The sequence below is a fragment of the Heliangelus exortis genome, chromosome 2 (genome assembly GCF_036169615.1).
Source record: "Heliangelus exortis chromosome 2, bHelExo1.hap1, whole genome shotgun sequence".
NCBI classification, from domain to species: Eukaryota; Metazoa; Chordata; class Aves; order Apodiformes; family Trochilidae; genus Heliangelus; species Heliangelus exortis.
In genome coordinates, this window is record NC_092423.1 from 132,715,500 (window position 1) to 132,738,933 (window position 23,434).

Below are 23,434 nucleotides of genomic sequence, written 5' to 3' on the forward strand. Positions count from 1 at the left end.
ACAGGGGAATAATCATTTCCCTAGTCCCGCTGGCCTGTTGACCACCTGGGCACACTACTGCCTCATATTCTGTTCACTGTCAACCAGCACATCCAGGTCCTTTTTTTCTGGGCAGCTTTCCAGACACTCTTCCCAAGCCTGAAGTGTTGCCCGGGGTTGTTGTGATGCAAGTGCAAGACCTGACACTTCTCCGTGCTGGACCTCATACAATTGGCCTCAGCCTGTCCAGATCCCTCTGTAGAGCCTTTGTACCCTTAGGAATATCAAGACTCCCACCCAGCTGGGTGTCATCTGCAGACTTACTGAAGGTGGACTCAATCCCCTCATCCAGGTCATAGATAAAGATACTAAACAAGGCTACCCCCAGTACTGGGCCCTGGGGAGCACCACTTCCATCTGTGGTCCATCTGTCAACTGAATTTAACTTCATTCACCACAGATCTTTGAGCCTGGCCATTCAGCCAGTTTTTTAGCCAGCAAAATGTACACTTCAACCAAGTCATGAGCTGCCAGCTTCTCTAGGAGAGTGCTGTGGGAAACTGTGTCAAAGGCTCTATAAAGTTCAGGCAGACAACATCCACAGCCTTTCCCTCATCCACCAGGTGGGTCACGTGGTTGTAAAAGATCAGGTTGGGCAAGGAGAACCTGCTTTTTGTGAACTCATGTTGGCTGGTCCTGATGCACTGAGCATTACTGTTGATTGTGGGTTTGGGTTTGTTTGCTGATGCACAGTTGAACTGTTTTAAAAACTAGTCCATTGGGAGCTCATTAATATACCCCTCCATTCTGTTAGTTTTGGTTTCATTCTCCCCTGTAGTGAAATTCACGTCATTTAAATTCTGAGTCCATTCTATATTGTTGAACAAGATTCCAATGTATCAGATGTTTTAGTGAAATTTACTATGTCTGTTTCAGTCATCTGCTAGATTAGTTTATTATCTAAGCATGGTTTATTCTAGCAATCTGGTATCCTTTATCACTTTTTTTTTTTTTTACTGTGTCATGTTGCACTTTCATCTCAAGTTTTTTTGGGTTAGTAATCTTATTACATGTATGAATTATACCGTTCTGTTCCTCAGTAAGCAACACAGCTCACTGTTATATGTGTGAATCCCCCTTTAACTTGGCTTGATAATGGCCTCATTCATCTGCATTGCCTGGCAGAAAAATTTGGGAGGAAGTTACAGATAAGTTGAATTGCAAGTAAGATTGTTTAGTCCTGCCTAAAGTAGGGAAGACTGACTCTGGGCTAGGTTTCTGTGTTTTTTATCCATCTGGGCCTTGAAAAAGTCCAAGAGTGGCTAACTGCACAACTGCTGCAGACTTGTCTTTTGTTGTCCCACATCCCTGAAGAGCCTGTATCTATCATCTTGACACCTGTAGGGAATTATATGGGAGGTACAGGAAGGCTGCTGTTACAATCCTTCTAAATTTTCTCCTTAAGGTCTTGTTTTCTTAGATTCTTCTCACAGCCTCTGGCTACCTTGGTGGCCCTTCACTGAAAGTTTTCATTTATTGATGTCTGTCTTATTTTGAAAGCAACCGAGAGGGAGAAGGACAGGGACACTAGACCCAGCATTCCAAAAGCAATCTGAGTGCCAAGTTAAGAAGAATAGTTGCTTCTGTCTGGTGCACTGTCTGCTGGCTATGTGCCTATTAATACAGCTGAGGAAGCTATTGGCCCTCCTTGTTGCTGAGGCACACTGCTGGCTTGTGTTCAGCTTGCTGCCTACCAAGACCCCAAGGATTTTTCAGCAGAGCTGCTCCATGGCCAGGCAGTACCAGGCTGTCCTTCCCATGCAGAGCACTGTTGTCCTTTGGAATTTCGTAAGTTCACTGCCAGCTTGTTCCTCCAGCCCATCCAGGTCCTGAATGGCAGTCCTGCCCTCAGGTATATTGACTAGTTCCCCAGTTAAATGTCATATGCAAAACTAATGCAATAAACTTATACAGCAAGATATTTACTGAAGCACTGAGTATGATTCACATATGCAGTATTACTATTTGCATGTTTGCAGAGTAGTTTTAGTACCTAACTCTGCTACATCGTTAGGATAGACTGACTGAACTCTTAGAAAAAATAGATATTATTGGCTTAATTTTGATAAGGCAAAGTGTAAATTTGTAAAGATATGTAACAATAACTTGATATTGCTCCTTACATGGTATGTGTAGACTTGAAGATGTGTGTTATGGTCAGGAGTAACATTAAATAAATGAGAGACAGTAATGAGGTGGGGGAGGGGGATAGAGAAATGGGAGAGAAAAGAGTAGAAAAGTAGAACAGAAAGGGAGAGAGAGAGTGTCACCACCAGGGGTCCAGCTGTCTGTCGGGTTTTCTTGAAGATGTCGTTCTGCTCCTGAACGGGCCGATGTAGCTGGTGGTGGGTCTGGAGGACAACACAAGAACACAGAATGGGCTGGTTTATATACCCTTAAGTTCCTTTGTTCCAATAGCTGTCAGTCAGCTGCTGCAGAAGCCAGGTTCATTAGCATTAGCACAAGCAAGGTGTCTGCCCCCCACCCTAACCAGGGTTATCATGCCTGGAGGGGACTTTGGTCCTGATCGGCCCAGCATGGAAGTCTGGCCCTCAGAAAGGGGGTGTAGTCTCCACCCAGACATTAGTTCTCATCTCTTCCCCCTTCTTATCTCACCTTCTGCTCCGGCCAGTCCAGGTTCATTAGCAAAGTACAATCAAGGTGTCTTCCTCCCCTCGAGCCAGGGCTATTCACTTCAAAATAGTCCTTTGAGGCAAATCCCAACAGGGAGATCCACAGACTCTCACAGTGTGCAACTAAACGGGCTTAAATCTAGAGATGGATAATAATTATTAATTGGAAAAGTTGACTTTCTTTGCTTTCTCAGGATAGCAATCATGATTTGTGCAAGTTTTCATTAATATATGGTTTGTACTATAGGTGGAGTTTGCAGTTAGGTGGTCACTAATGTATTAAACTGTATTCGTACATAGCTCAGATAGAAGAGGGAAGGAACCTTAGTGTTATTATACATATTGTGGCATAATCTGAAGATTTGCTGAAGCTTTTCTATTTACCTTGAATGTGCAATGTTATTTTAGAAGAAAGCCTGTGTCCGGGAGTGTCTTACATGGAGCTGACTTAATGTCTCCTACCATTTGGAGAAGTGGCCTGCCTTAAACTTTTCTATTATTTTTTATCTTGCAATCATGCATTTAATTATTTTTGCTTACGCAGTATGTAGCAAACTGAATAGCAGAAAAGAGGATCATGTGTTAGGGAGATCAAAAAATGAACTTGAATCAGTGCTGAATCTGTGTTGCAGGAAAAAGCTACATTGAGTTTGGGGTTTTGCTTAGGGAAAGTGTGAACAAAGAATCATATGGAAAGCAGTGATAAGGATCAAGCGTTTTGAGAGCATGACTGACTAGGAAAGATTGAATCACAAAATAGCAGCAGTTGCTTAGCAAAAGGAGACTGAAGGGAACATTGTTCATGATACTTCCTTGGTCTGAAAACCTACCATTTTGGCTAGAAAACTGTGGGCTACTAGCATCTTGTAGGCTACTATTAAGGCTTTGTTTCTGGTTCTGAAGATGTTAGAAGATAACTGAAAATAATATTACAGTAATTAGCATAAGTATAACTGCAGGAGAGGGAGAAGAATCAATGAGATGGTTGCTCTACTATGATGTACTGAGTTAGGAACCTCAGGTCACCAAGCCTTATGGAATACGAAGATTTCCTACTTCAGTATTTTTAGTTTCTTTGTGAATAGTTTATAAATATCTAATTGTTACAGAGCAGAACTAATCTAACAAAAATGTAATATCTATGCTTTCTCTGTTTTATCAATTAGAAAGTTTTAATGTGCTGCTAAATAACATTTATTTGAGAATGTTTCAAAGAGAGACTGCTTTTCCTTACTTTCTTTTGATTCAGTTTTAAAAAAATCTTTATCCCATATGTGCTGCATATTTTTTAAGATCCTGTGAAAAATTGTGTCCTAGACAAGCACTTAACAAGGCTGCCGCCTCTGCCTTTTTCTTAAATACATGTAAATCTAAAGCATAACTTGCAGTTCTCAGAGAGGGGGGATGAATCATCTTTTTCTTATCACCTCAACTGTAATAAGTTCAGTTATTAATTGTAAACAGTTTGCATTAATTGTTGATTTATTTTATCTTAAAGGATGCTTGTTACGTTTATCGATTTACTCCTCTTGGAAAACTGATCTTTGTTATTTCTGTTAACATTGAAATTAGTAGAAGATCAGCAGCTGAGAAACACTGAAAGTTATTTGAGATTTAAGCTTATGCTGAAAAATAGGGTGAAGAAAAATTTAATATATTTTGCTCTGTTCAGAGTTTAAATATCCTTCTGATCAGTTCTTACCATGTATCATTGCATTGTTACTCACAGTACAAATATTGAGTTCTCTTTATCAGCTCTTATAGTAAGAAGTCCAAAGGATGTGCCAGAAGCATCAGCAAACAGAAAAACTGGAGGTCTGTAATTCAGTTCAGATGGCATGCTAAGAAATGAAGTGTCACTCTTGTCATGTCAGTTTGAACTACAGTGCCACAGGAATATTTGTAGTCAACCAGAATTCAGTGACACAGAGACATACAGAGGCAGTTAGTAGAACCCTCTATAAATGTTGGAACTTGACTTCAGTTGCCTTGAAACTTCAGTTGAATAATGCCACTGGCTGTTTTATATATTAAGGTCAAAGCTGCCTCATTGAAAAACTGTATGTTCCTAAAACATGATGTTCTAAAAGCCTTTTTGCTTTCTTGTATAAATACGTTGGAACAGTAAGTCCTCTCTGGTTATGTTGATGTTCATATGTAACCATTCTTATGCTACAGTCATTTAATCTTGAGTTTTTGTATGTATGCATTCAGGCTAAATATTGGTCTGGTGTAATGTGGAACACTGTGTTCTGTGTCTTTCTAGTTCTTGTTAAATCCTAGACAGTTGCAATATTTTCTTGTCATTTGTGAATGTGACATGTACTTTTTCACCTAACTCAAGCTGTTGTGGTGGCCCAGTCCTGCGAAATAGTAGTTCAGAATTAAAGCATTAAGCCTGGTGTTATAAAAGGTCTGCTTGTTCTTCTGACTAAAACAGCTCAGCTAGAGATGTTGACTCTTGAGGTTACGTGCTGTGTGGTCAGTGCTGTGAAGTTTTTTCTTACACCTGTAGTAATCTCCCTGGTTTACTGCTGGCAGATGAGGTAATCATTATGCATCCTAACAAGGTGAGCTTCTGTGCAACAGTTATCATTGGGGAAATAAGCAAAATTGAAGGAGGAGACCCATTCCTCTTGTTACTGAGGTCTTTTCAGACCATCGTTGCTTGTTCTGGCAGTTGCTTTTGCTTTCACATGCTTGCAAAAATATTAGGGGCACAAGGATGGCTGAAAAATTTACTTTCCTCTAAAAAATAGTCTGCTCTCTTGGTAAAAGGTAGTTGTATGCTTTGCAGTCTGCCATCAGAGAGGTTAAATTCATGTTTCTACTACTCTAACCTATTTTCACAATTGAAATACCTCCCAGTTTTGTTTCTGAGATAGTAGGTGAAACGGATGGGGCTCTGTATGAGCAGACAGCTCAGGCTCTGGGCTGTGGGCAGATGTGTGATTTTTTTTTTTTTTTTTTTTTTTTTTTTTTTTTTTTTTATAGTTCAGCCTGGTGCTCGGCTGGCCAGGCAGTCAGTGCACGTGTAGCTCAGCCCTGCACGGCTCCATCTCTTCCTCATGTGGGGGACTCGGGTCACAGCAGGTTATGAAATGCTTGAATTCTGTATCTGTATGAGTAAGGGAAAAACAGTGCTATTGCAGTGGGAAGCAATGAAAGTGGGGAATGATATGAAGGGTAGGGATTTTAGTGTCTTATGTATGGGAGGGGATGACACTAAAAAAAAAAAATTATGGGGGGGAAAAATTTCAGATCACAGGCACAGAGGGAATTTGTGATAGTTCTCCTAGCATCTGCTTTCCTCTGAAGTGTCTTCCTTCCCCACCCCCTGATTGCTCTTGCTTTCCTGAAGTTACTTGGAGTCTAAAGTACTGTAGGTCCTTCTGCACTGAAGCACAAATAACTATGTCTGGAGTGGAAGTGGTTATTTGTGTAAGACTGTATTTTACTGTTCAGTTGGTGGAGAGGGAGAAATTAACCTGTTGCATGGCACCAGTCTGCAAACTGTTAGGACACTTACACATAGACTAACTAGAAAGAAGAAAAAGGAAACAAATTTGGGTTAGAAAAAATACCAAACAAGAAAGAAGCAAAACCACACAGCACTGAGCTATACACTAGTGAAGCATTTTATATACATTTGTAGTATGGGGCTTCATTATTTTTCTTAGTGGGGGTGAGGCAGGGGAAGATGCTTGTTCTACCATAGGGGTGCTCCATGTATAGGTTAAGACATGTATGGGATCATTAATGAAATAAGTCTGTCTTTAGCAGAGTCCTTTGACATTTCCTTAAGAGTACCTGAACCAGACTGCTATTGAAAGGGGAAGATAAAGCTGCTGGCAAAGCTTTGATAGGGGGTGAAAAATTTTGTAACAGCTACAGTCAAGCAGCTGTTGCAGCTTTTCAGTAGCTTGCTGAGGACACAACTGTTGTGTTACAAGGTCAGGTAGAAGCTTCAGTAACAAAATATTTGACCTGGAACAGGAGAATGTTAGCTACTGTAAAGTCTATACACAAGCTTCTAGTGTGTTGTATTCATTATTGAGTTGATTTAATTTCATGTATACACATTTGTAGTGCCTCCAAAAACCACTATTATAATAAGAAATACAGGTTTCTTTTAGGTAACTTTATAAAAGCTGCAGTTAGTAAATATGGGAAAAATACCTTTAATGTATTGAATGAAAATAACAGGTTGTAGAATTAGTCTAGATATTCAGAATGTCTAGAATGTCTTTAAAGCAGGCTTAAGGCCTTTACTATCATTTGTAGTCATAAAAGTTTACCATAATTAACACCATTGATCTATTGATCAATTTTTAATGTGTAGGTATAGGAACACTCTCTTTCTGACCTCTTTCAATATATATTTTTAAAAAAGTAAAATGAGTCCAGTGTTTATTTCCATATTATATGAATAACACCTTGGGGAAGTATTTGCATTGAATCTACTAGAATCACATAACTGATACTTATTGTCCTCTGCAGCTTGTCCTATTGTCACAAAATGAGGGGAATGCACCTCAGTCAAAAGAGAGAGTTAGCAATATGTTTCAACAATATATTTTATGGATAACAAAGCTCAGTGGTAAATTCAGCAGTGATTTAACAAGATTTGATGGCAAGGTATGCTTGATTAATTACTGCTTTGAGTTAGACTGGAGTTAAACTTATTCACAGAAAGGCTGGAGATGCAGAAGGGTAAGGATGACCCTCCTGTTCAGTCACAAGGTTCTGAATGGACCCTTTTGCTTTCTAAACTCCTGATGGAGCTTAGGAGTAGCTAGATCCAGTCAGTCTCAGACTTAGTCCATGGTTTATATCTAATGGAATTATCTGTACAAAATTTGAAATAATATTTAATAGTTCCATGGATTAATAGTATTTCATTAGTATTCATTCAGTCACTTACCAAAGATCTGCTGTTGGTCTCTGTGCCTCCATATCGAATGGAGATCACTGCCATGCTGCCTAGCAGGGAAAGATCAACGGTGCCTCACGTAAGCTGCTGTATTGATGGAATAAAGTGGCAGGCTCTTACTCAAATTATGTAGGACGTGAAAAGGTATGCATGAGATTCCTTGTACCCACAACTTTCTATGCTCCTTGATTAATGAGTCTTGGGAAAACTACTTCTTATTCATATGTCAGTTGCATGATGGGTGTTTCAAGCTCAGATGCGTTGATGACTACTCCATCCTGGCTTTCCTGGAAGAGTTCTTGGCCCAGCCTGTTGCCCAGTACTTTACCTTCTATGGAGGTAACAAACTATTAATTTCATCTGGGAGTCAAATTCATCCTTCACATCTATCTAGTAAATATATTTGCTGGATAGATTTTTGTCTTCTATTTTGTTTCTAATTTTTTGGCACAGCAGAGCTTCCAGTGTAATTTGTGGGGTTTGTTCCTTCGTTTGTTTTTTTCCCCTCTCATATCTTCTACTATCTGTGTAGAAGTTTGAGATGTATATGAAATTCATGCAAGCATTTATCTAGTCTCTTTTCCAATGTTGTAGGCAGGGTACTAATTAATAAAGCACAGAAGTTAATTTATGGCAAGTTTCCTTAGCACCTCAGGTGAGACTTCAATACATGTAAAATATGTTCTCTCTTCTCAATCTAGCCTTGTTAAAATACTTGCAAGGTCTGTTTCTTTAATTTGGTTTGAAATATTTGACTAAATATATTCAGTTATGGTAACATACCCCATCAAAATGGGAGCATAACTAATACCATTGTAGCATGAAAACTCAACATAACTTTCATGTAGGTATTTTGAGCTCCTTAGTAGCTGATACTCAACTGTTTAAGGTGGGGACCTTGTGACAGAGACCTAACTTAAGAGATTCAACTCCAAAAAATGTATATGTATACTTAAGTGTGTATGTTAAAAACCTCCTTTTCTCTAAATATGCTTTCAGGTGAATTATAACTACACTGATGTGTTGTCCTTACTATAAATATCAAATGAATTAGTAGAAAAAACTAGAGTATACTTCAGCTACAAATTGTTGTTGATTTAGCCTATGAAATAGAAATACAGTGCCCCAATAAAGAGAGTAGTTCTTGTCTTATTTATTTAAAATCTTTATGTACAGGCTGTATGTGTTTGATACAAACAGGATGGTTATGAACTTTAACACTAATGCTCTTGATTTACTAAAAAAACTTTAAATACTCTGTCCTTGTCAGTGACAAAAATTCTCAACTGGTTAGATGAAACATACAGAAACATGTAGATCATCTGCCCCTGGACAAAAGCAGACTGGATACAACATAAAACCAATTAAACAGTAGTTACAAAAATGTTGCTTGTCTGATGGGCTTAATATTCTATTCAATCTTCCTTCATTAACAGCTTCCTGGATAGCAGCAAGTACTTACACAGTTAGTTGATTTCCAGTTATCAGTGTTTTATATTGGTGAAATTCTCAAAGCATTGCAGAGGCATAAAGAGCCTATTCTAACAGCCCGTTGTCTGTTAGACAGTCACTGGGAGCAAGCTGTCTAACTGGTGATTTAGATGTCTGCCCACGGGGCTGTAGTCAGCAGCCTGTGACAGTACTGAGAGGAAAATGAATTTAACACGCACGCTGCCTCAATTTTTTTCAGATGCTGGCCAGAAGAAGACCCCAGACAAGAAAGATGGGCGACGAATGTCTTTTCAGAAGCCTAAGGGGAGTCTTGAGTATTCTGTAAGTTACTGCTTTATTGTTAGAATGTCATTGCATACATAGCAAGTGCAGACTCAAAGTTTCATTACTAAACAGAAACAAAACAATAAAATGCATTATTTTTAATCTTGGAATTCCGTGTATCTGCTAGCCTAATGGAATTAAATCAGAAGTTTAGCTTTTAGTATATGAGTAATTGCTTTTTAAGTTGTTTCTTTTTTAATTTTTTTTTTTTTCTTCAAAAAAACCACCCCACACTAATCAATCTGTTATCTGGTTCGCTTATAGGGAACTAGTTAGAAATGGTAAGTAGCAGTAATTATAAAACAATTTTTCAGTATTTCCTGTTTTCAGTATTATTAATAATCTGTTGATATCAGGAGCAATAGCAGAATCAAGTTGAGTGGTAAGAAATATATTGATACTGACCTTCTGGTGTTCTAGTAATTTTCACAGGTCTCTACCTTTTACTGTACAGATCTGTTTCTGCAGCAGTATCTGAAAATGGAGCCTTTCTCTGCCTGTTCTGTTCTTGAAATGACCCTCAAACTGTGCTGCAGTCTGCTTTTTACATTTGTGGTTACTAAGGGAAACAGAAGTGAGAAGTATCTCTCTTGCTTTATATACTGGGAATACAATTAAGCCTATAAATTATGCTTGTAGGACTGACATTAAGATGAGGAAACTGTGCTACAGTTGTCTTTAGTGCTTTTGAAGGTGGACATGATAAAATAAGGAGAACTTCTTAATAACAGTTTACTTGACCCCCTTGGTGTTCTCTTATTTAAGAATAAGTTATCTGGGGGAGACTGAACTCTTAAGCCAAGCTGTGATATGACTTAACTTCTGAGAAGGCTGTGGTAGTCATTTGGCTAAGGGTGTGTATACTAGAGCAGGAAGCACTTCACTAGTGTAGCTTATGCTAGGAACTTGGATATAATTCTAGCCTACATGGAAGATTTCATTGATGTTGGAATTCAGAAAAGAAGTTTCTGCTGCTTAGGTTCTAGCAGCTAAAGAACAGTGAAGTAAATGTGACTGTTGTTTCTATTACATTACCCCCATTTTGTCTGAAATAACTGGAAAAAATGGTCAGGTGTAACAGTAAAACTGGGTAATTAAATCCCTTGCTTCTTGGCACCATTTGCATGCACTTACTGTGGAAGATTCTGGACAAAGCTAAAGCACCAGGCTTTCGTTTTCTAAATTAATATATTTGTGTCAAGTTGTGTACTTATGCAGGTTTTTGTTTTCCAGTAGGTGGGGTTTTATTTTAAAAAATCTTTCTTAAAACATTCATAACACATGCTGAAGTATGCATCACTTCCTTGTGAGTCAAAAAGATGATTCACAAGAATCAAAGACTTTTTGGTTTAGTCCAGCTTCTAACAGAGCCTGTTGCATCTGTGCAACACTGTGCATTTCAGATTCACAAATGCTGTATGCTGTCTGGTCTTGCTGTGCACCTCACTTGTGAAGTACTTGACTAAGATGGAAGTTTTCAGAGGTTTTAGTTGTGTCATGCACATATGTTTCAATATGCAGGCCTAGCCTTTAGGAACCTGGGTTATGTTCACTATATATATAGGAGATGTCTAATAACTATTTTGTGATAATTTACTACTGTTATTATTTATTACTTTATTTCATGTAGAGAGATATTAGTATGCCTAGCTTCTGCCTTGGTCCTTGATCTCTCAAAGCAACAGCACATTTATGTATTTATATGTCTGTGTGCAGTAGTAGGACCAAGGCAGAACCCAGACTCAGTCCCTCCCTGTGCCTCACTATCACCAGTGTTGTTGAAAAGCTGGTGTTTTGTTTTTGTTTTGGTTTTTTGCTGTGGATTTCACTTCAATCCTACAGAGGTTTGGATAGAGAGTACTAGAGGTGGTCTGTCTTCTGGTGCAGCTGGTTTTATTGCAAATAAAAGCCTATGAATGCTGTTTAGGCTACAGTTTTGCTTTTTCCTTGGTATTCAATTTCCAAACCAAGGTACTGTGTTCTTGTCTGGCTGTCACTTTTCTTAGGCCATGTCACTGTCAGTCTTTTTTTCCCAATTTTGAGGCATTTAGAAAGTCTATATCGTAATGATAACATTGTTTTATCTGTTGTATATTTATCTAATTTTAAAATTATTTTTGAAGTTGCTTTTATGGTGATTACAAGCTTCGTTTTCCTGATATTTGCAAATTATAGAAGTTAGAAAATTAGAAATTAGACTTATTAACATTTGATTGATAATAATTGTCTATGGGTAAAGGTATGAGTACAACACCAAAGTTGTACTCTACTCCCCTTTGTTGTCCCATCTCTTGAATTGTGTTAGTTTCTTTTAAATATTATTTAACTACTGTTTTTGTTGTTTCCTGGTGTTGAGACAACCCAGTTTTGAAATACTTAAACAAAATTAAATACTTCTTTGTGCACTCTGACTCATATGTATTCGATGTACAAATGAGAGAACTCCGGTTGTTGAGCTGTAGTGACAACAAAGTTCATTAAAATATTAGTAGAGAATTTGTTTTTAAATAGTTTTGTCAGCTGTTGACAGAAGTGAATCATAGTTAGTGGTAGCTCTGAAGCTGTTTGTGCACTCATGCAGACCTGGCAAACATGAGTATATAAATCATGTTCTGTAAATGGAAAAGGGGTAAATGAGATGTTCCTCTACTCAAATGGGAAGGGAGTAATTTGGATAGACTGTTTGATTTGGGATTTTATTGGAAAAGTAAGATGAAGAGTATGGATCTTAAATGGCTTTTTCTATATCTAGTAATATTTGTGTACACAAATCTAAAATTCTAAGTGTCTACATATGGTAGAAGTAACTAGGCATTAAGGTGGCTGATGATTAGAAGCTTTTGCTACTGAGTATAAGAAAGCTACTTAAAGTATAAGAAGCCCTTTTTCAGCAGGAGTTATTTTGCACAGCAGTTTTTGTGCATTAAGTTTAACTCTGTTCTGAGTAAGTGTTTCTTGGTGTTTTAGATTTTTATTAATCATCATATTTCAGTCTTTATTCTCAAGTCAGTATACTGAAGGAAGAAAAGCCAGTGCGTGATAGGTAATAGACTACTTCAAGGCACCAGCTGGCCTTCCCAAGCCTATTTTGGATTGCTTCAGGGAAAAAAAATAGTGTTTTTACGTGTCTGGTAGTCGTTTTTCAGAGGTCTACTTGTACTGGAAAACATCTTGCCATACTGTTAAAATCAAAAAATACAGCAATGGCTGTTTGTCATCCCCTCTCTTCTCCAAAGGGGAAGTAAATCTCATGAAAATTCAGCATAATGTTTTGTATGCTTTATATCCAGGTATTTACATAAAATGCTTAATACTTAGAATAGCATTTAAATAGCTATGTACAAGATGTATAAGCTTGTTTCCTAGGAGACAAGGAATGACTTTTTGCCCTCTCTTCCAATATTGAATTAATGGGGGTGAGATGGCTGTGGTATGTTTTAGAGTTGAGCCAGAAGCTCCTGAGGTAATAGGAGCCAAGAGGGCAGCACCAGTGACCTCCCTCAGAGGAATCCCAGCCAGGAAGTCAGCTTCACCAGAGGCCCAACTCTGCCTCCACGCAAATGCACATAGCATGGGGAATCAACAAGGGGAGTTAGAGATGTATGTGTACTGGCATGGTTATCATCTTATTGGCATCACAGAGGTTTGGTGGGATGGCTTCTATGACTGAAGTGTTGGACTGAAGGGATCCAGGGTTTTTAGGAAGGACAGGTGAGGAGATAAGGAGAGGGTGTCATGCTGTATGGCAATAACCAGCTGGAGTGCATGGAGCTCTGCATGCAGGTGGATGAGGAGCTGACCTAGAGTTTATGGGTCAAGATTAAAGAAGGGTAGAGACAGAGGACATCATGTGAGTGTGCTACAGGCCACCCGACCAGGAAGATTGAGTGGATGAGGCCCTTTAAAGGCAGATAAAATAAGCCTCATGTTCACAAGCCCTGGTCTTTATAGAGGACTTTAATCACTTTGGTATCTGTTGGAGATACAACAGCGAGGCATAGCAATCGAGGAGAGTCCAGGAGTGTGTTGATAATAACTTCCTTCAGAAAGTTATAGAGAAGCCAGTGAGGAGTGGTGCTGGACCTTGTTCTCGCCAACAGGGAGTGGTTGGTAGGGAATGTGAAACTGCCTTGGCTGCAGTGACCATGAACTGTTGGCATTAAAGGTCCTTAGTGCACTGAGAGGGTGCACATCAAGCTCACTATCCTGGGCAGCAAAGCTGGAGAGGGCTATTTTACAAAGGCACATAGTGATAGGATGAGGAAGGATGTTTTTAAGTTTAAAGAGGGTAGATTTAGATTAGGTATTAGGAAGAAATTCTTTACTATGTGGGGGATAAGGCACTGGAAAAGGTTGCTGAGAGAAGCTGTGTATGCCCCCTCTCTGGAGGTGTCCAAAGCCAGGTTTATAACTTAACTACCAGATAACTGTTGCCCACCAACATTTATGTGAGAGCAAACTTTTAAATTAGGCAAAGCTTTTGAATCTCACTTTACAGTCTGTTTTAGCAGACCTGTACTGAATAGAGCTTCTGATGGAAATACTGCTGTTTCTTGACTTGTTGTCAGTTTTGCTATCACCTATGGAGCAAGTACATAGGTGGTCAGGTTAGGGTCCTGTTTTACTTATGCTATACCACTGATTAAAAGCTGTATATGAGAATATTCTTATCTGTGTGATTGTGCAGTACTGAGTTACTGAGAGGCACTACAAATAAGTCTTTCATACCTGAAATACTATTAGAAAGAGATGTTTACTACTTTGTTTAGATTAATGATTGCCTCCATAAATAATTGTTGACATTGTCTAATTGTTGAATTAGACATTTAGCTAAAAAAAAAAAAAAGTTTCTATTTCTTTGGCAGTACTTATCTTTTTCTTCAGTGAATCTAGGCACACAAATGCACCTTTGCAAAATTATAATGAATTATATATGGAAAGGAAATTTTTAACTCTTACTTGTGAATTTTAGTTATGTTTGTAGCCTAAATTGCCTTATCTTTTTTTTTTTTTTTCTGTTGAAGTATAGCATCGTTCAAATTATATCGGTTGTAGTACTTTTTCTTGCCAGACAATCTTTTCCATTTAAAGGATATAGTTTGTTTCTTTCTATCTGTGAGTTATACTTTGTTACTCCTGTACTGTCAACATGTATTCCCTAACATGACATAGACATAATTCTGAAAAAAAAAGTTAAGAATGAGAAAGCATTTCTTCTCCTAAATTCTTTTGGGATGAGTACTCTGTTCAATGTTAAGTTTTGGAGTGTTTTAACTAGAGTGTTTTGGGGAGCAACTTTTTATCTTTGTGTGTGTGTGTGTGTGTGTGTGTGTGTATGTATGTATATAAACTTCTGCTATGCAGCCTGTACAAACTGTTTGCCAGAGATTCTCAGAGAAAAACAAAAAACACATTAAAATATTAAATATTTAATGAACCAGTATTAACTAACACTGTAACCTGTAAATACAAATTCTTCCACTCTGCAAAATGTTTGTTCTTTCTGTAAAGAATGAGTGTGCCTTATTACATTCTGCTACAGCATTTTATGCTTAATATTTTTATGTAATATACTGATTCAACTGGAGTGAATGCAGTTGGAAGCAGGCAAGCCCAATGTCTTTTGTTTTTATTACCTCTGCTGCAGTACCATTATGGATATAGAAGGTTTCAGTCTTCTAGTTTCAGTTGAAAATGAAAGCAAATAGAATTTAAGAGAACTTTTTTTTTTCTTTTCTGTAATTGTCAAGAAAATATAAAGTGGATAGCCTGAAAACAGAAGGAAGATTAAACCTTTGGGTAGTGTAGCATTTCTTATGCAGTGTGGAAGGTGTAGAACTTCTGCAGATATAATAAGAGGGACAAATGAGAAGATATTTAAGACAAGAATCAGTGGTTTGTTTTTTTCTAGCTGCACTCCATATTTAGTGACAAAAATGTAGTTTTATTGATTCATCTTTTCTTAACTGATGAGATTTATTTTTCCTAGTGCATTGTTTATGAAGACCTGTGCCATCGTGCAGTGAACTACTTCTTGTTGTATACTCCTTATCATATGCTTCTCCTATCACATTCATTATTCTTAAATGCTTACTATAAATTCCTTATTTTGAAATAGTGTCTGTGGATAAAATTTCTCCCTTTATCCTGTCATTTCATCTTGAATACATTTTGGGAGAAGGGGGTGAAATTAAAAGCTTGGAAAAATCCATTCTTTACTTGGGAATCATCTACTCAAGATACTTATGCTCCATGTGCTGTCATTTTTTGACCTGTTTCAGTTCACCATTTTTGCTTTTTATCTCGATGATGGAAAGTGAGGTTACTAGAAAGTGAGGTTAACAAACTCATTTTAATAGGAGGAGCATGATCATATTTACAGAGTTTGCTTCTTTTTTCTTTTTTAAGTGAAGAACAGAGAAAAAGCAGTGGAGGGGGGAGGATGAAGAGCTCTGTATAAACAGTCAATCTTGTGTTTGTTCAGTGGTATCCAGCAGTTCTGGTGCTGTAGCTGAGCCTACAGCCCAGTGTGTGTGTCTGACACTTCTGGCCATGGTGGGAAGGCAAATGTCCTTATGTGCAGTTGCAGGAGGCTAACATTTAGTGAGCAGGGGTGGTTTTGTGGGGCTTGGGTTTTGGTTTTGATTTGTTGAGTTTTTTTGACAATCAAAAGATAAGAAAACTTAAAATGTCATAAAAATCTGAGTAAAGCTACACATGATAAAATTTGTAAGCCACTATATGAACTAACTGCTTATGGCTTTTTTTGTTTTGCTTTGTTTTTGTTCTCCAATACATACAGGTGGAATCAAGAGATACTTTAAACACTATTGCCTTGAAATTTGATACAACACCCAATGAACTGGTTCAATTAAATAAGCTTTTCTCCAGAGCAGTCGTTCCTGGACAGGTACTCTTACACTGTATATGTTATTTACCCAACAAAAACCTTTTTCCCTATATTTCTCACCTTTACCAGAGAAAGTGTTTAATTACTTCTCTTGCTGGTTTTCTTACTGGCTTTGTAAAAGAGTTCTTAATCTTTCTCTATTTCGTGAATTCCTTTGCCTGGTAAAGAGCAGTCTAAAAAAAGGAACTTGTAATGAAGCTCCCTGTCTCTCTTAAATAATACCAGAGGACTTTTCAAACTAAATATACTTAATGGTATAATAACATTTAAGTACAAGCTAAATTGTTACTTTGCAAATATAGCCAGCTATTTACCAGAAGACAAATTCAGGGTACAGCTTATAAACAACATTCCTCACTGCAGTTCTATTTTAGTAAATCAAATAATGTTCCTATTGCTCTCTGGAAGCTTCCTGTCTTTACCAGCAGTATATGCACTATCATTCACTTCATATAGGACATTATTGCTTAGATATCCTTCTTTCCCTAATTTTGTTTTCCCTTTCCACTTTTGTTTGCAAGCCAGGCCTGGAAACAAGTAATAGGTCAACTACAGTAGTAACCATTGGCCATTTGTTATTAGCACTGCATGTAACAAAAAACCCCAAACAAACATAAAACCCAAACAAATATAAACCCCAACAAAAAAAACCTTCCACGATATTATATTGGGCCTGGTAGGCATTGAAGCTACCTAGAAAATTTTGTAGTGATCAGATCAACACAGAATTTTTTCCCAACAGCTATGTCTATGATCATGTTTCCCAGCCTGTTTCTTGGTTGCTCTAATGATGGACTAATAGCAAGATAAATAACCAGGCAGATCTTGGACACTGTATTGGGTGTTTCTGGCGTGCTGTATACTTCTAATGCATTCTATATGAACTCTTCTTCAATTATTATGACTAAAAATCGATCTTAAGATAGCTTTTAAAAGCTTTAAAAGTTAAAAATAAGTACTTTTTTGTGGGAATAAATACTTTTTGTGGTGTAGTTTATTCCCTCAACTTGTAATTTGTTAAAATTAGTGGGAGAAGGAATAATTTTGTATAACCTTTTTTGAGAAAGAGCAGCAAATATACCTGAACTGGTGGAAAATCTAAGGTAAACCTGAAAGCGTAACTTCTAACTACATTGTATCTTCTTTATAGATTTTGTATGTGCCTGACCCTGACTACATTTCTAGTGTGGACAGCTCCCCCTCTCTAAGTCCTATAAGTCCCCTATCACCTACATCCTCCGAAGCAGAGCTTGACAAGGCTGCAGTAAATGTAGGTATACCTGTTGTCCTTGAAATTAATTTTCCCTTGCAAGATAAATGTTACAGATGCTATGCTTTCTTCTTAAATTGTCCTTTTGTTCTGGGGAGAAAGTACTTTACAACAATTGGAGCAGAAGAGTAAAATAGTACCTCTTAAAAAGTAAATGCAAGTTTTTAATCTTTGTAAATGACAGTTTTCTGTGTGAAAACTGATTTGAAGGCACATTATTTGTAGCAAAATACTGTCTTTGCACACTAAAACCTTAAATACTAGTTCTGTTTTTCTCTAATCTTACTGATAATTTCTCTAGCACTGATTCATTGGCAAGAATACTGAAGCAGAGGAAAGGTAAGGACTCCCCTCACTCCCTTGGAGGTGTGGGAGGGGTTCTCTAGTTTCATTTGAAAAAAACTCAATGTAGAAAAAGTCTTTCCCAGTGAAGGGCAAATACAGAGTTCATTATAGCTCACTTATACTCTGTAGTTTCATGTTTGCAAACTTTCAAATACTAGAATTGTTTAGCCCTCAAAGTTGCTCTATAATTCAGCTTGAGTGTAGGTTTTTAGCTGGGAACTAGCTTTGTAAAAGCATGTCTTCCCAGGAAGACTGATTTGCTGACAGTGGAATTCCATGGGGAGAGCAGTAGCTGGAAAGATGCAGTATATGTTTTCTGGCAAACTGAGGGTGTTGTAGCACAGTAAGTAGACCAGTCTGCAGGAATAGGTTCTTCTGTATCAGTCTCAATGACTGTAAATGCTAGGACAGGCCTACCCATGGAGCATAGGTCATGAGAAGTTACTCAAGGGGAAATTATTAGTTTAACTAATACAAATCAGAGCTTTGCTTAGAAAGCACTAGATTTGATGTCAGAAAAATACCTTATCCTTGCTTTTGTGCAGGGTTTTTTTGTATATTGTTTTTGTTTGTTATATTCTTGCATTTTCTATATGCTTGCTTACATATGGTAGATAAGGGGGGTTCATAGTATAACTATGCCTGTAATTTTTTTTGAAAATTTTTTGACTGCGTGCACATAGCAGAGATAAAAGCTTTAAAGTGTAGAAGAAAAAAACTAGATCAAAATACTTTAAAAGTTAAAATCTTCATATGCAAATTTTTAATTTGTTTAGTGTAAGCAGTTCAATGGTAGCAATAACTCAAGTGTTAAATTTCATTTAGCTGGTACTTCTTATATAGTTGTAGAACTTTTTCTGTACATCTCATTACATGCAGATCACTACAAGCATCTCTTTAATGCTTCAGGGAAAGTCAAAGAAGCAGTGTGACAATATATAATGAAGTGCTTATTGAAGTTGCTAATGAGGGAAGTCTTTTCCTAGGTACAACTGGTCAAAAGAAAGGAAAGAACAGGAATCACTAGCATTGTTAGTGTGGCATTGTTTGGTATTGTGTTTCAATCTCTCTCCAGCAACAAAAAACACAGCCTCTGTTTGAGTAGTTAAGGCTGCAGGGCTTTGTTTTTCACCATAGTACCAGTTTTCCATATTTTCCTTTCCTCGCTTTGCTATTTCTATCCTTATGAATGAGAGAAATACTAACATACGTTCTCTAGTGGTTTGTATTGATGTATCTCATCTTTGACTCTCCTTCAATTTTGACTCTAGATTTGCACTTTAAGCACATTTCAAGGTAAAGAGGCTATGTTACTCTGCATGTGTAAGGATCATCTCTCTGTTCTGCAGTCTTTGGAATTAATGACTTTGTGCTAGAAATGGAATGACTTCCGTCTGAACCTTTCGTGAGGCAAAGTATGAGTTGTGATATGCCATGTTCTTTTGTTTCTGTTCTACCAAACATTGGAATAGCTTAATACAACCAACCATGTGGCGAAATAAAAACCAGCATGTGGCTGATGTGAGACCTGAATGATCTTAAGGTTTTTTTGCATTGCTACACTTAATCTGAGATTTCAATGTATGTTTCAGTCAGTTTGTTAGTGTCAGTTTGGATGTGTGAACTCAGCTTAAATTTTTAAGCCTTTCTTATGCTGCTGGGCTTTGTGCATTAGAGTGCTGAATGAGAAAACCTTTCACATGTTTGAGAAGATCAAGTAAGCTTTGCTACCTATATTAAAAAAAAAAAAAACATTTGTCACAAGGGTGTCATTAAATTTGAAAGTCTGACATGACAATTGTTCCTATGTTGGCAAGATGAATGAGGAATAGCTGATTTATTGACAGTTGATTTTGGATATCAGCTGAAGAATCTTGCTGCTTGCTAAATTATATGCATCACAAAGGTAGCCACATAATTTTTTAAGATAAAGGTGTATATGGGGGAAGTGATATCCAGGAAGTTTGTTTTTTAATGATCTTTGTTTAGCTTTTTCAGCAAAATTTAGTTAAGTATTCTGTAAGTTAAGGTTTTTTAAGTCTTTTGTTTGCTTTCTAACTAAAAATGCAAGATGCAGATGAAGGCTGCAGTAGTTCCAGACAGATGATGAGATGAAAAAAAATTATGCATGTTCCCTGATATGATTAAAAGCATTTAGCTGCAATCTGTAGTAATGAATAGAACTGAACAGAAAAGCAGAAAACCAAGGGGAACATAGAAGTTAACTTTAAAAAAAAAATTAATATTTTGTTAGTTACTATAGATAGCAATTGTGTATGAAATGGAAGTCTTTAAATTTTGTTTAAGCTCCACAACAGGGCTGCTGTGAGTATAAGATAGACTTCACTCCAGTTGGTCTAGTATATATGTAGAGCTTTTATTTGAAAACAATTTTTTCACAGTCTGTTTACTTTTTTATTGGATCTACTGTTAGACAACAAGGTAGGTAACCCTTCCTGTTACCTACCCCAGTAAATTCATGAAGGAAATCCTCTGGAAGTTATATCCAGGAATATGAAAGACAAAGATGGTTGGGAACAAATATCCAGGGTGAGTTTACCAAGGATATATCATGGCTGACCAAAGTGATTGCTTTCTCTGATGAGATGACTGGATCAGCAGATGAGGGAAGAGCAATGCCTGTTACTTAATTTGATTAGGGGCAGGCCCTTAACACTGTCCCAAAGCAGCCTTGTTACAGTACTGAGGAAATGTGAACTGAATGGGTGGACTTTAAAAAATAGGTTGGAAAAGCAGACAGGATCTTTGGGCTCAAAGGGGCTTAGCATTTGTGTATGTAGTTGGTTATTTTTTATTTGTTTTCTGTGATGATGGGCAGTTACAAATTCTTGAGGGCCCCTATTGAGGTTAATATTGTTTATAATCTCTCCATCAGAGACCTGAATGGTGAGACAGAGGAGAGACTGTGTTATCAGCAAGCTTGAGGCTGGGAGGCAGCAAAAAAATAGGTAGAGCGGTCAGCAAAGTGGAGGGAAGAGCAAGGGCTTCTCATTAGAGGGACATCAGGGGCCTGGAAAGTTGAAGTAAGAGAAACCTTGTCAAATTCAACAACAGCAACATCTACCTGGGAGAGAAAGATCCTCATATAACAGTACAGAGCAAGGGCTGTCTAGCTACATGGCAGCTTTGCAGGAAAAGACTTAAGGGCCAAGGAAAGGTTGTGGCTAGTGTCCTAGTGGAAGTGTTGAACAATTTCCCCTTGTGATGGTGAAGTCTAATCCCATGCCAAGTGAAAGATGAAAGAGGAATACCAAAAGAGTAAGGAAAAGTTACTACCCTGTCTGGGGGGCTTGTGAAGCTGCATTTGTGGTGTTGTGTCTACTTCTGACACCTCCAGTACAAGAAAAATTGACATGCTGGAGGGATTCTAGTGGAGGATCAATAAGGGGATCCGGAAATGGAAACATGAGGAAAGAGGATTGGCCGAGAGCTGGGTTATTTTGTAGTCTGAAGAGTAAGTTCTACTGGACAACCTGATTTCTGTGTTGTACTACCTAATAGACAAGTTAGAAGGAAAAGGATCAGCTTCTTCAGAAGTTATAGTAAAACAATGGGCAGCAACAGCAACAAGAAAGTGAACAAGGGGTCCTGGTTAAGTAACAGGAAAATATTTTTCATGGTGAGGGTGCTTAGACACTGGAGAAGGTTTCTTGGAGATGCTGTGGAATCTTCAGCCTTGAAGACTTGAACTTCAACTGGAAAGACCCATCAGCAGCCTGATCTAATGTAGGTAGGCTCAGGTCTGCTTTGAACACAGAGTTGAACTAGCTGACCTTCTAACATAAAGTGGTGTATAATATTGGAGGAAAACAGAAGACAAATAATGGTACTTCTGTTGAAGTTGGAAAATAGTCCTTCTGCTAACTTCTGCTCAAATTTTGCATGTGTCAGTGTATCCGATGGTTTCTGTATGTGTGTTCTGATTATTATTTTGTTGTTTATTCCCAGGTTAATTCTCAATCTTTGCCCACTTGCATTTCCTGTCATGGAGCTGTGCTTCATTATTTCTATACACTGTCAGATCAAAGCAGCCCTTTAAACTGCAGTGGATTTGGAACTCTATTTTTACATTTGCTTTCATGTCAAAGAAAACAAAAATTACACAACAGAAAATCTCTTAAAGTTAATATCGAGAAAGGCAAATTGCTAAATTCCTTGGGTTTTTTTATATTCCCTTTTAGGATCCAGATGGAGTCCAACGGAAGGAGTCAGCTGCTTCCCCAGCACATCCATGTGTTCGTCCTACCAGAGTGGTATCATCCACTTCCGAAGAGGAGGAAGCGTTTACAGAGAAGTTTCTAAAAATTAATTGCAAGTACATCACTAATGGCAAGGTAATTAAACATTCAGGTTTTACTGTTACTGTGTGGTATGAAAACATTAAACCATAAACATACAGTAAGACTTAAATACTGATAAGTAGATGGTCATTATGTGTATGTCTATATAAGCTTATTTTTTTATTAACTATTTCCTTCAGATCTCCAGACCACTTGTTTCTTAGACATGATGTGACCAGTCAATACACAGTTAACCTTTGACCAGCTTTTCTGTAGCAATACTCATAAGTGATTCTCTTGTTTTGAGGACATGAGGTTTGTTCCTTGTGTTTGTATCTCTTGTAAGTAATTTGTTTATGTAAGGTGGTGAAGAAGGTGCCTTAAACTTTAAGGAAACGTTGTAGGGTAGCATCACTCACATTTTTCTAAAGCAGAACAGTATGAGCAGAATTGACCTCTTCTGCTTTTGGGTACAGTGTGGTAGTAACCTTGTTTTTTTCTTGGAAGCTGTAGTCACTGTTCTCTCAGTAGTGTCATTGCACAAATGCCTCCAAGTTAGAGGCACTTCAGTTCCATTCAGCTCATTAAGTATGTGAGTCTTGCACAGGTTTTTAGGGGCCTAAGTAACTTCAGAAGACTTTACCTAATCAAACTGTATTGCTCTCGCACCCCATGGAAAAATTATTATTAAATGCTGTAATGATGAAAAATCATGTCTTTATTCAAGCTGAATGACTATAAAGAAACTCAAAGTACTTGTAGTACTTCCTCCTTCACCTGCAGTTTGGGTATGTATGTACAAGTGCTGCTAATTCTGTTGCTCATCAAATTCTTAGAAATTCTTAGTAATCTGTTAGAAACTGCATTTTTTTAATTTTTTGCTGATGGAAGGATTTCAAATCTATGTATGTCTGTACTTGAAATTTTTTGACAGTACATGTGTATCAACACAAGCTGTGGTAGAAAGAAGTTGGTGAGACAAGTACAGGAAAAGCTTTGTTGCTTTGTTCTGTTTCACAGCTTGTGTTTTAGGTTGATCCTAGACAACTCATTACTTTGTGGGTTAAATTTTTTGATGCAGAGAGATTGAGAAGTTTGAGCCTCTGTTAGAAATTGTCTGTACTGGAAAAATATAATCTAGAGATAAAATTTGTGCTTTAATTCCTCATCAGAAAATCATGGTAAGTGTTCACAGGATCTGTCTTTGACATGCACCTTTACAGCCTT

General features: G+C 37.6%; 1 protein-coding gene across 12 annotated transcripts in view; it reads left to right on the forward strand.

Moving 5' to 3' along the window:
* Positions 1-23,434, forward strand: part of OXR1 (oxidation resistance 1) — a 251,657-nt gene that overhangs the window by 181,000 nt on the left and 47,223 nt on the right. For 8 of the 12 annotated variants that reach the window (XM_071738198.1, XM_071738188.1, XM_071738191.1 and 5 more), the window contains 4 exons: positions 9,296-9,378; positions 16,184-16,291; positions 17,442-17,561; positions 22,109-22,261. In XM_071738198.1, the coding sequence (XP_071594299.1) occupies positions 9,296-9,378; positions 16,184-16,291; positions 17,442-17,561; positions 22,109-22,261 (464 nt within the window). The remainder of the gene's footprint in view (positions 1-9,295; positions 9,379-16,183; positions 16,292-17,441; positions 17,562-22,108; positions 22,262-23,434) is intronic. The other 4 variants (XM_071738195.1, XM_071738196.1, XM_071738197.1 and 1 more) reach the window with 1 other exon arrangement.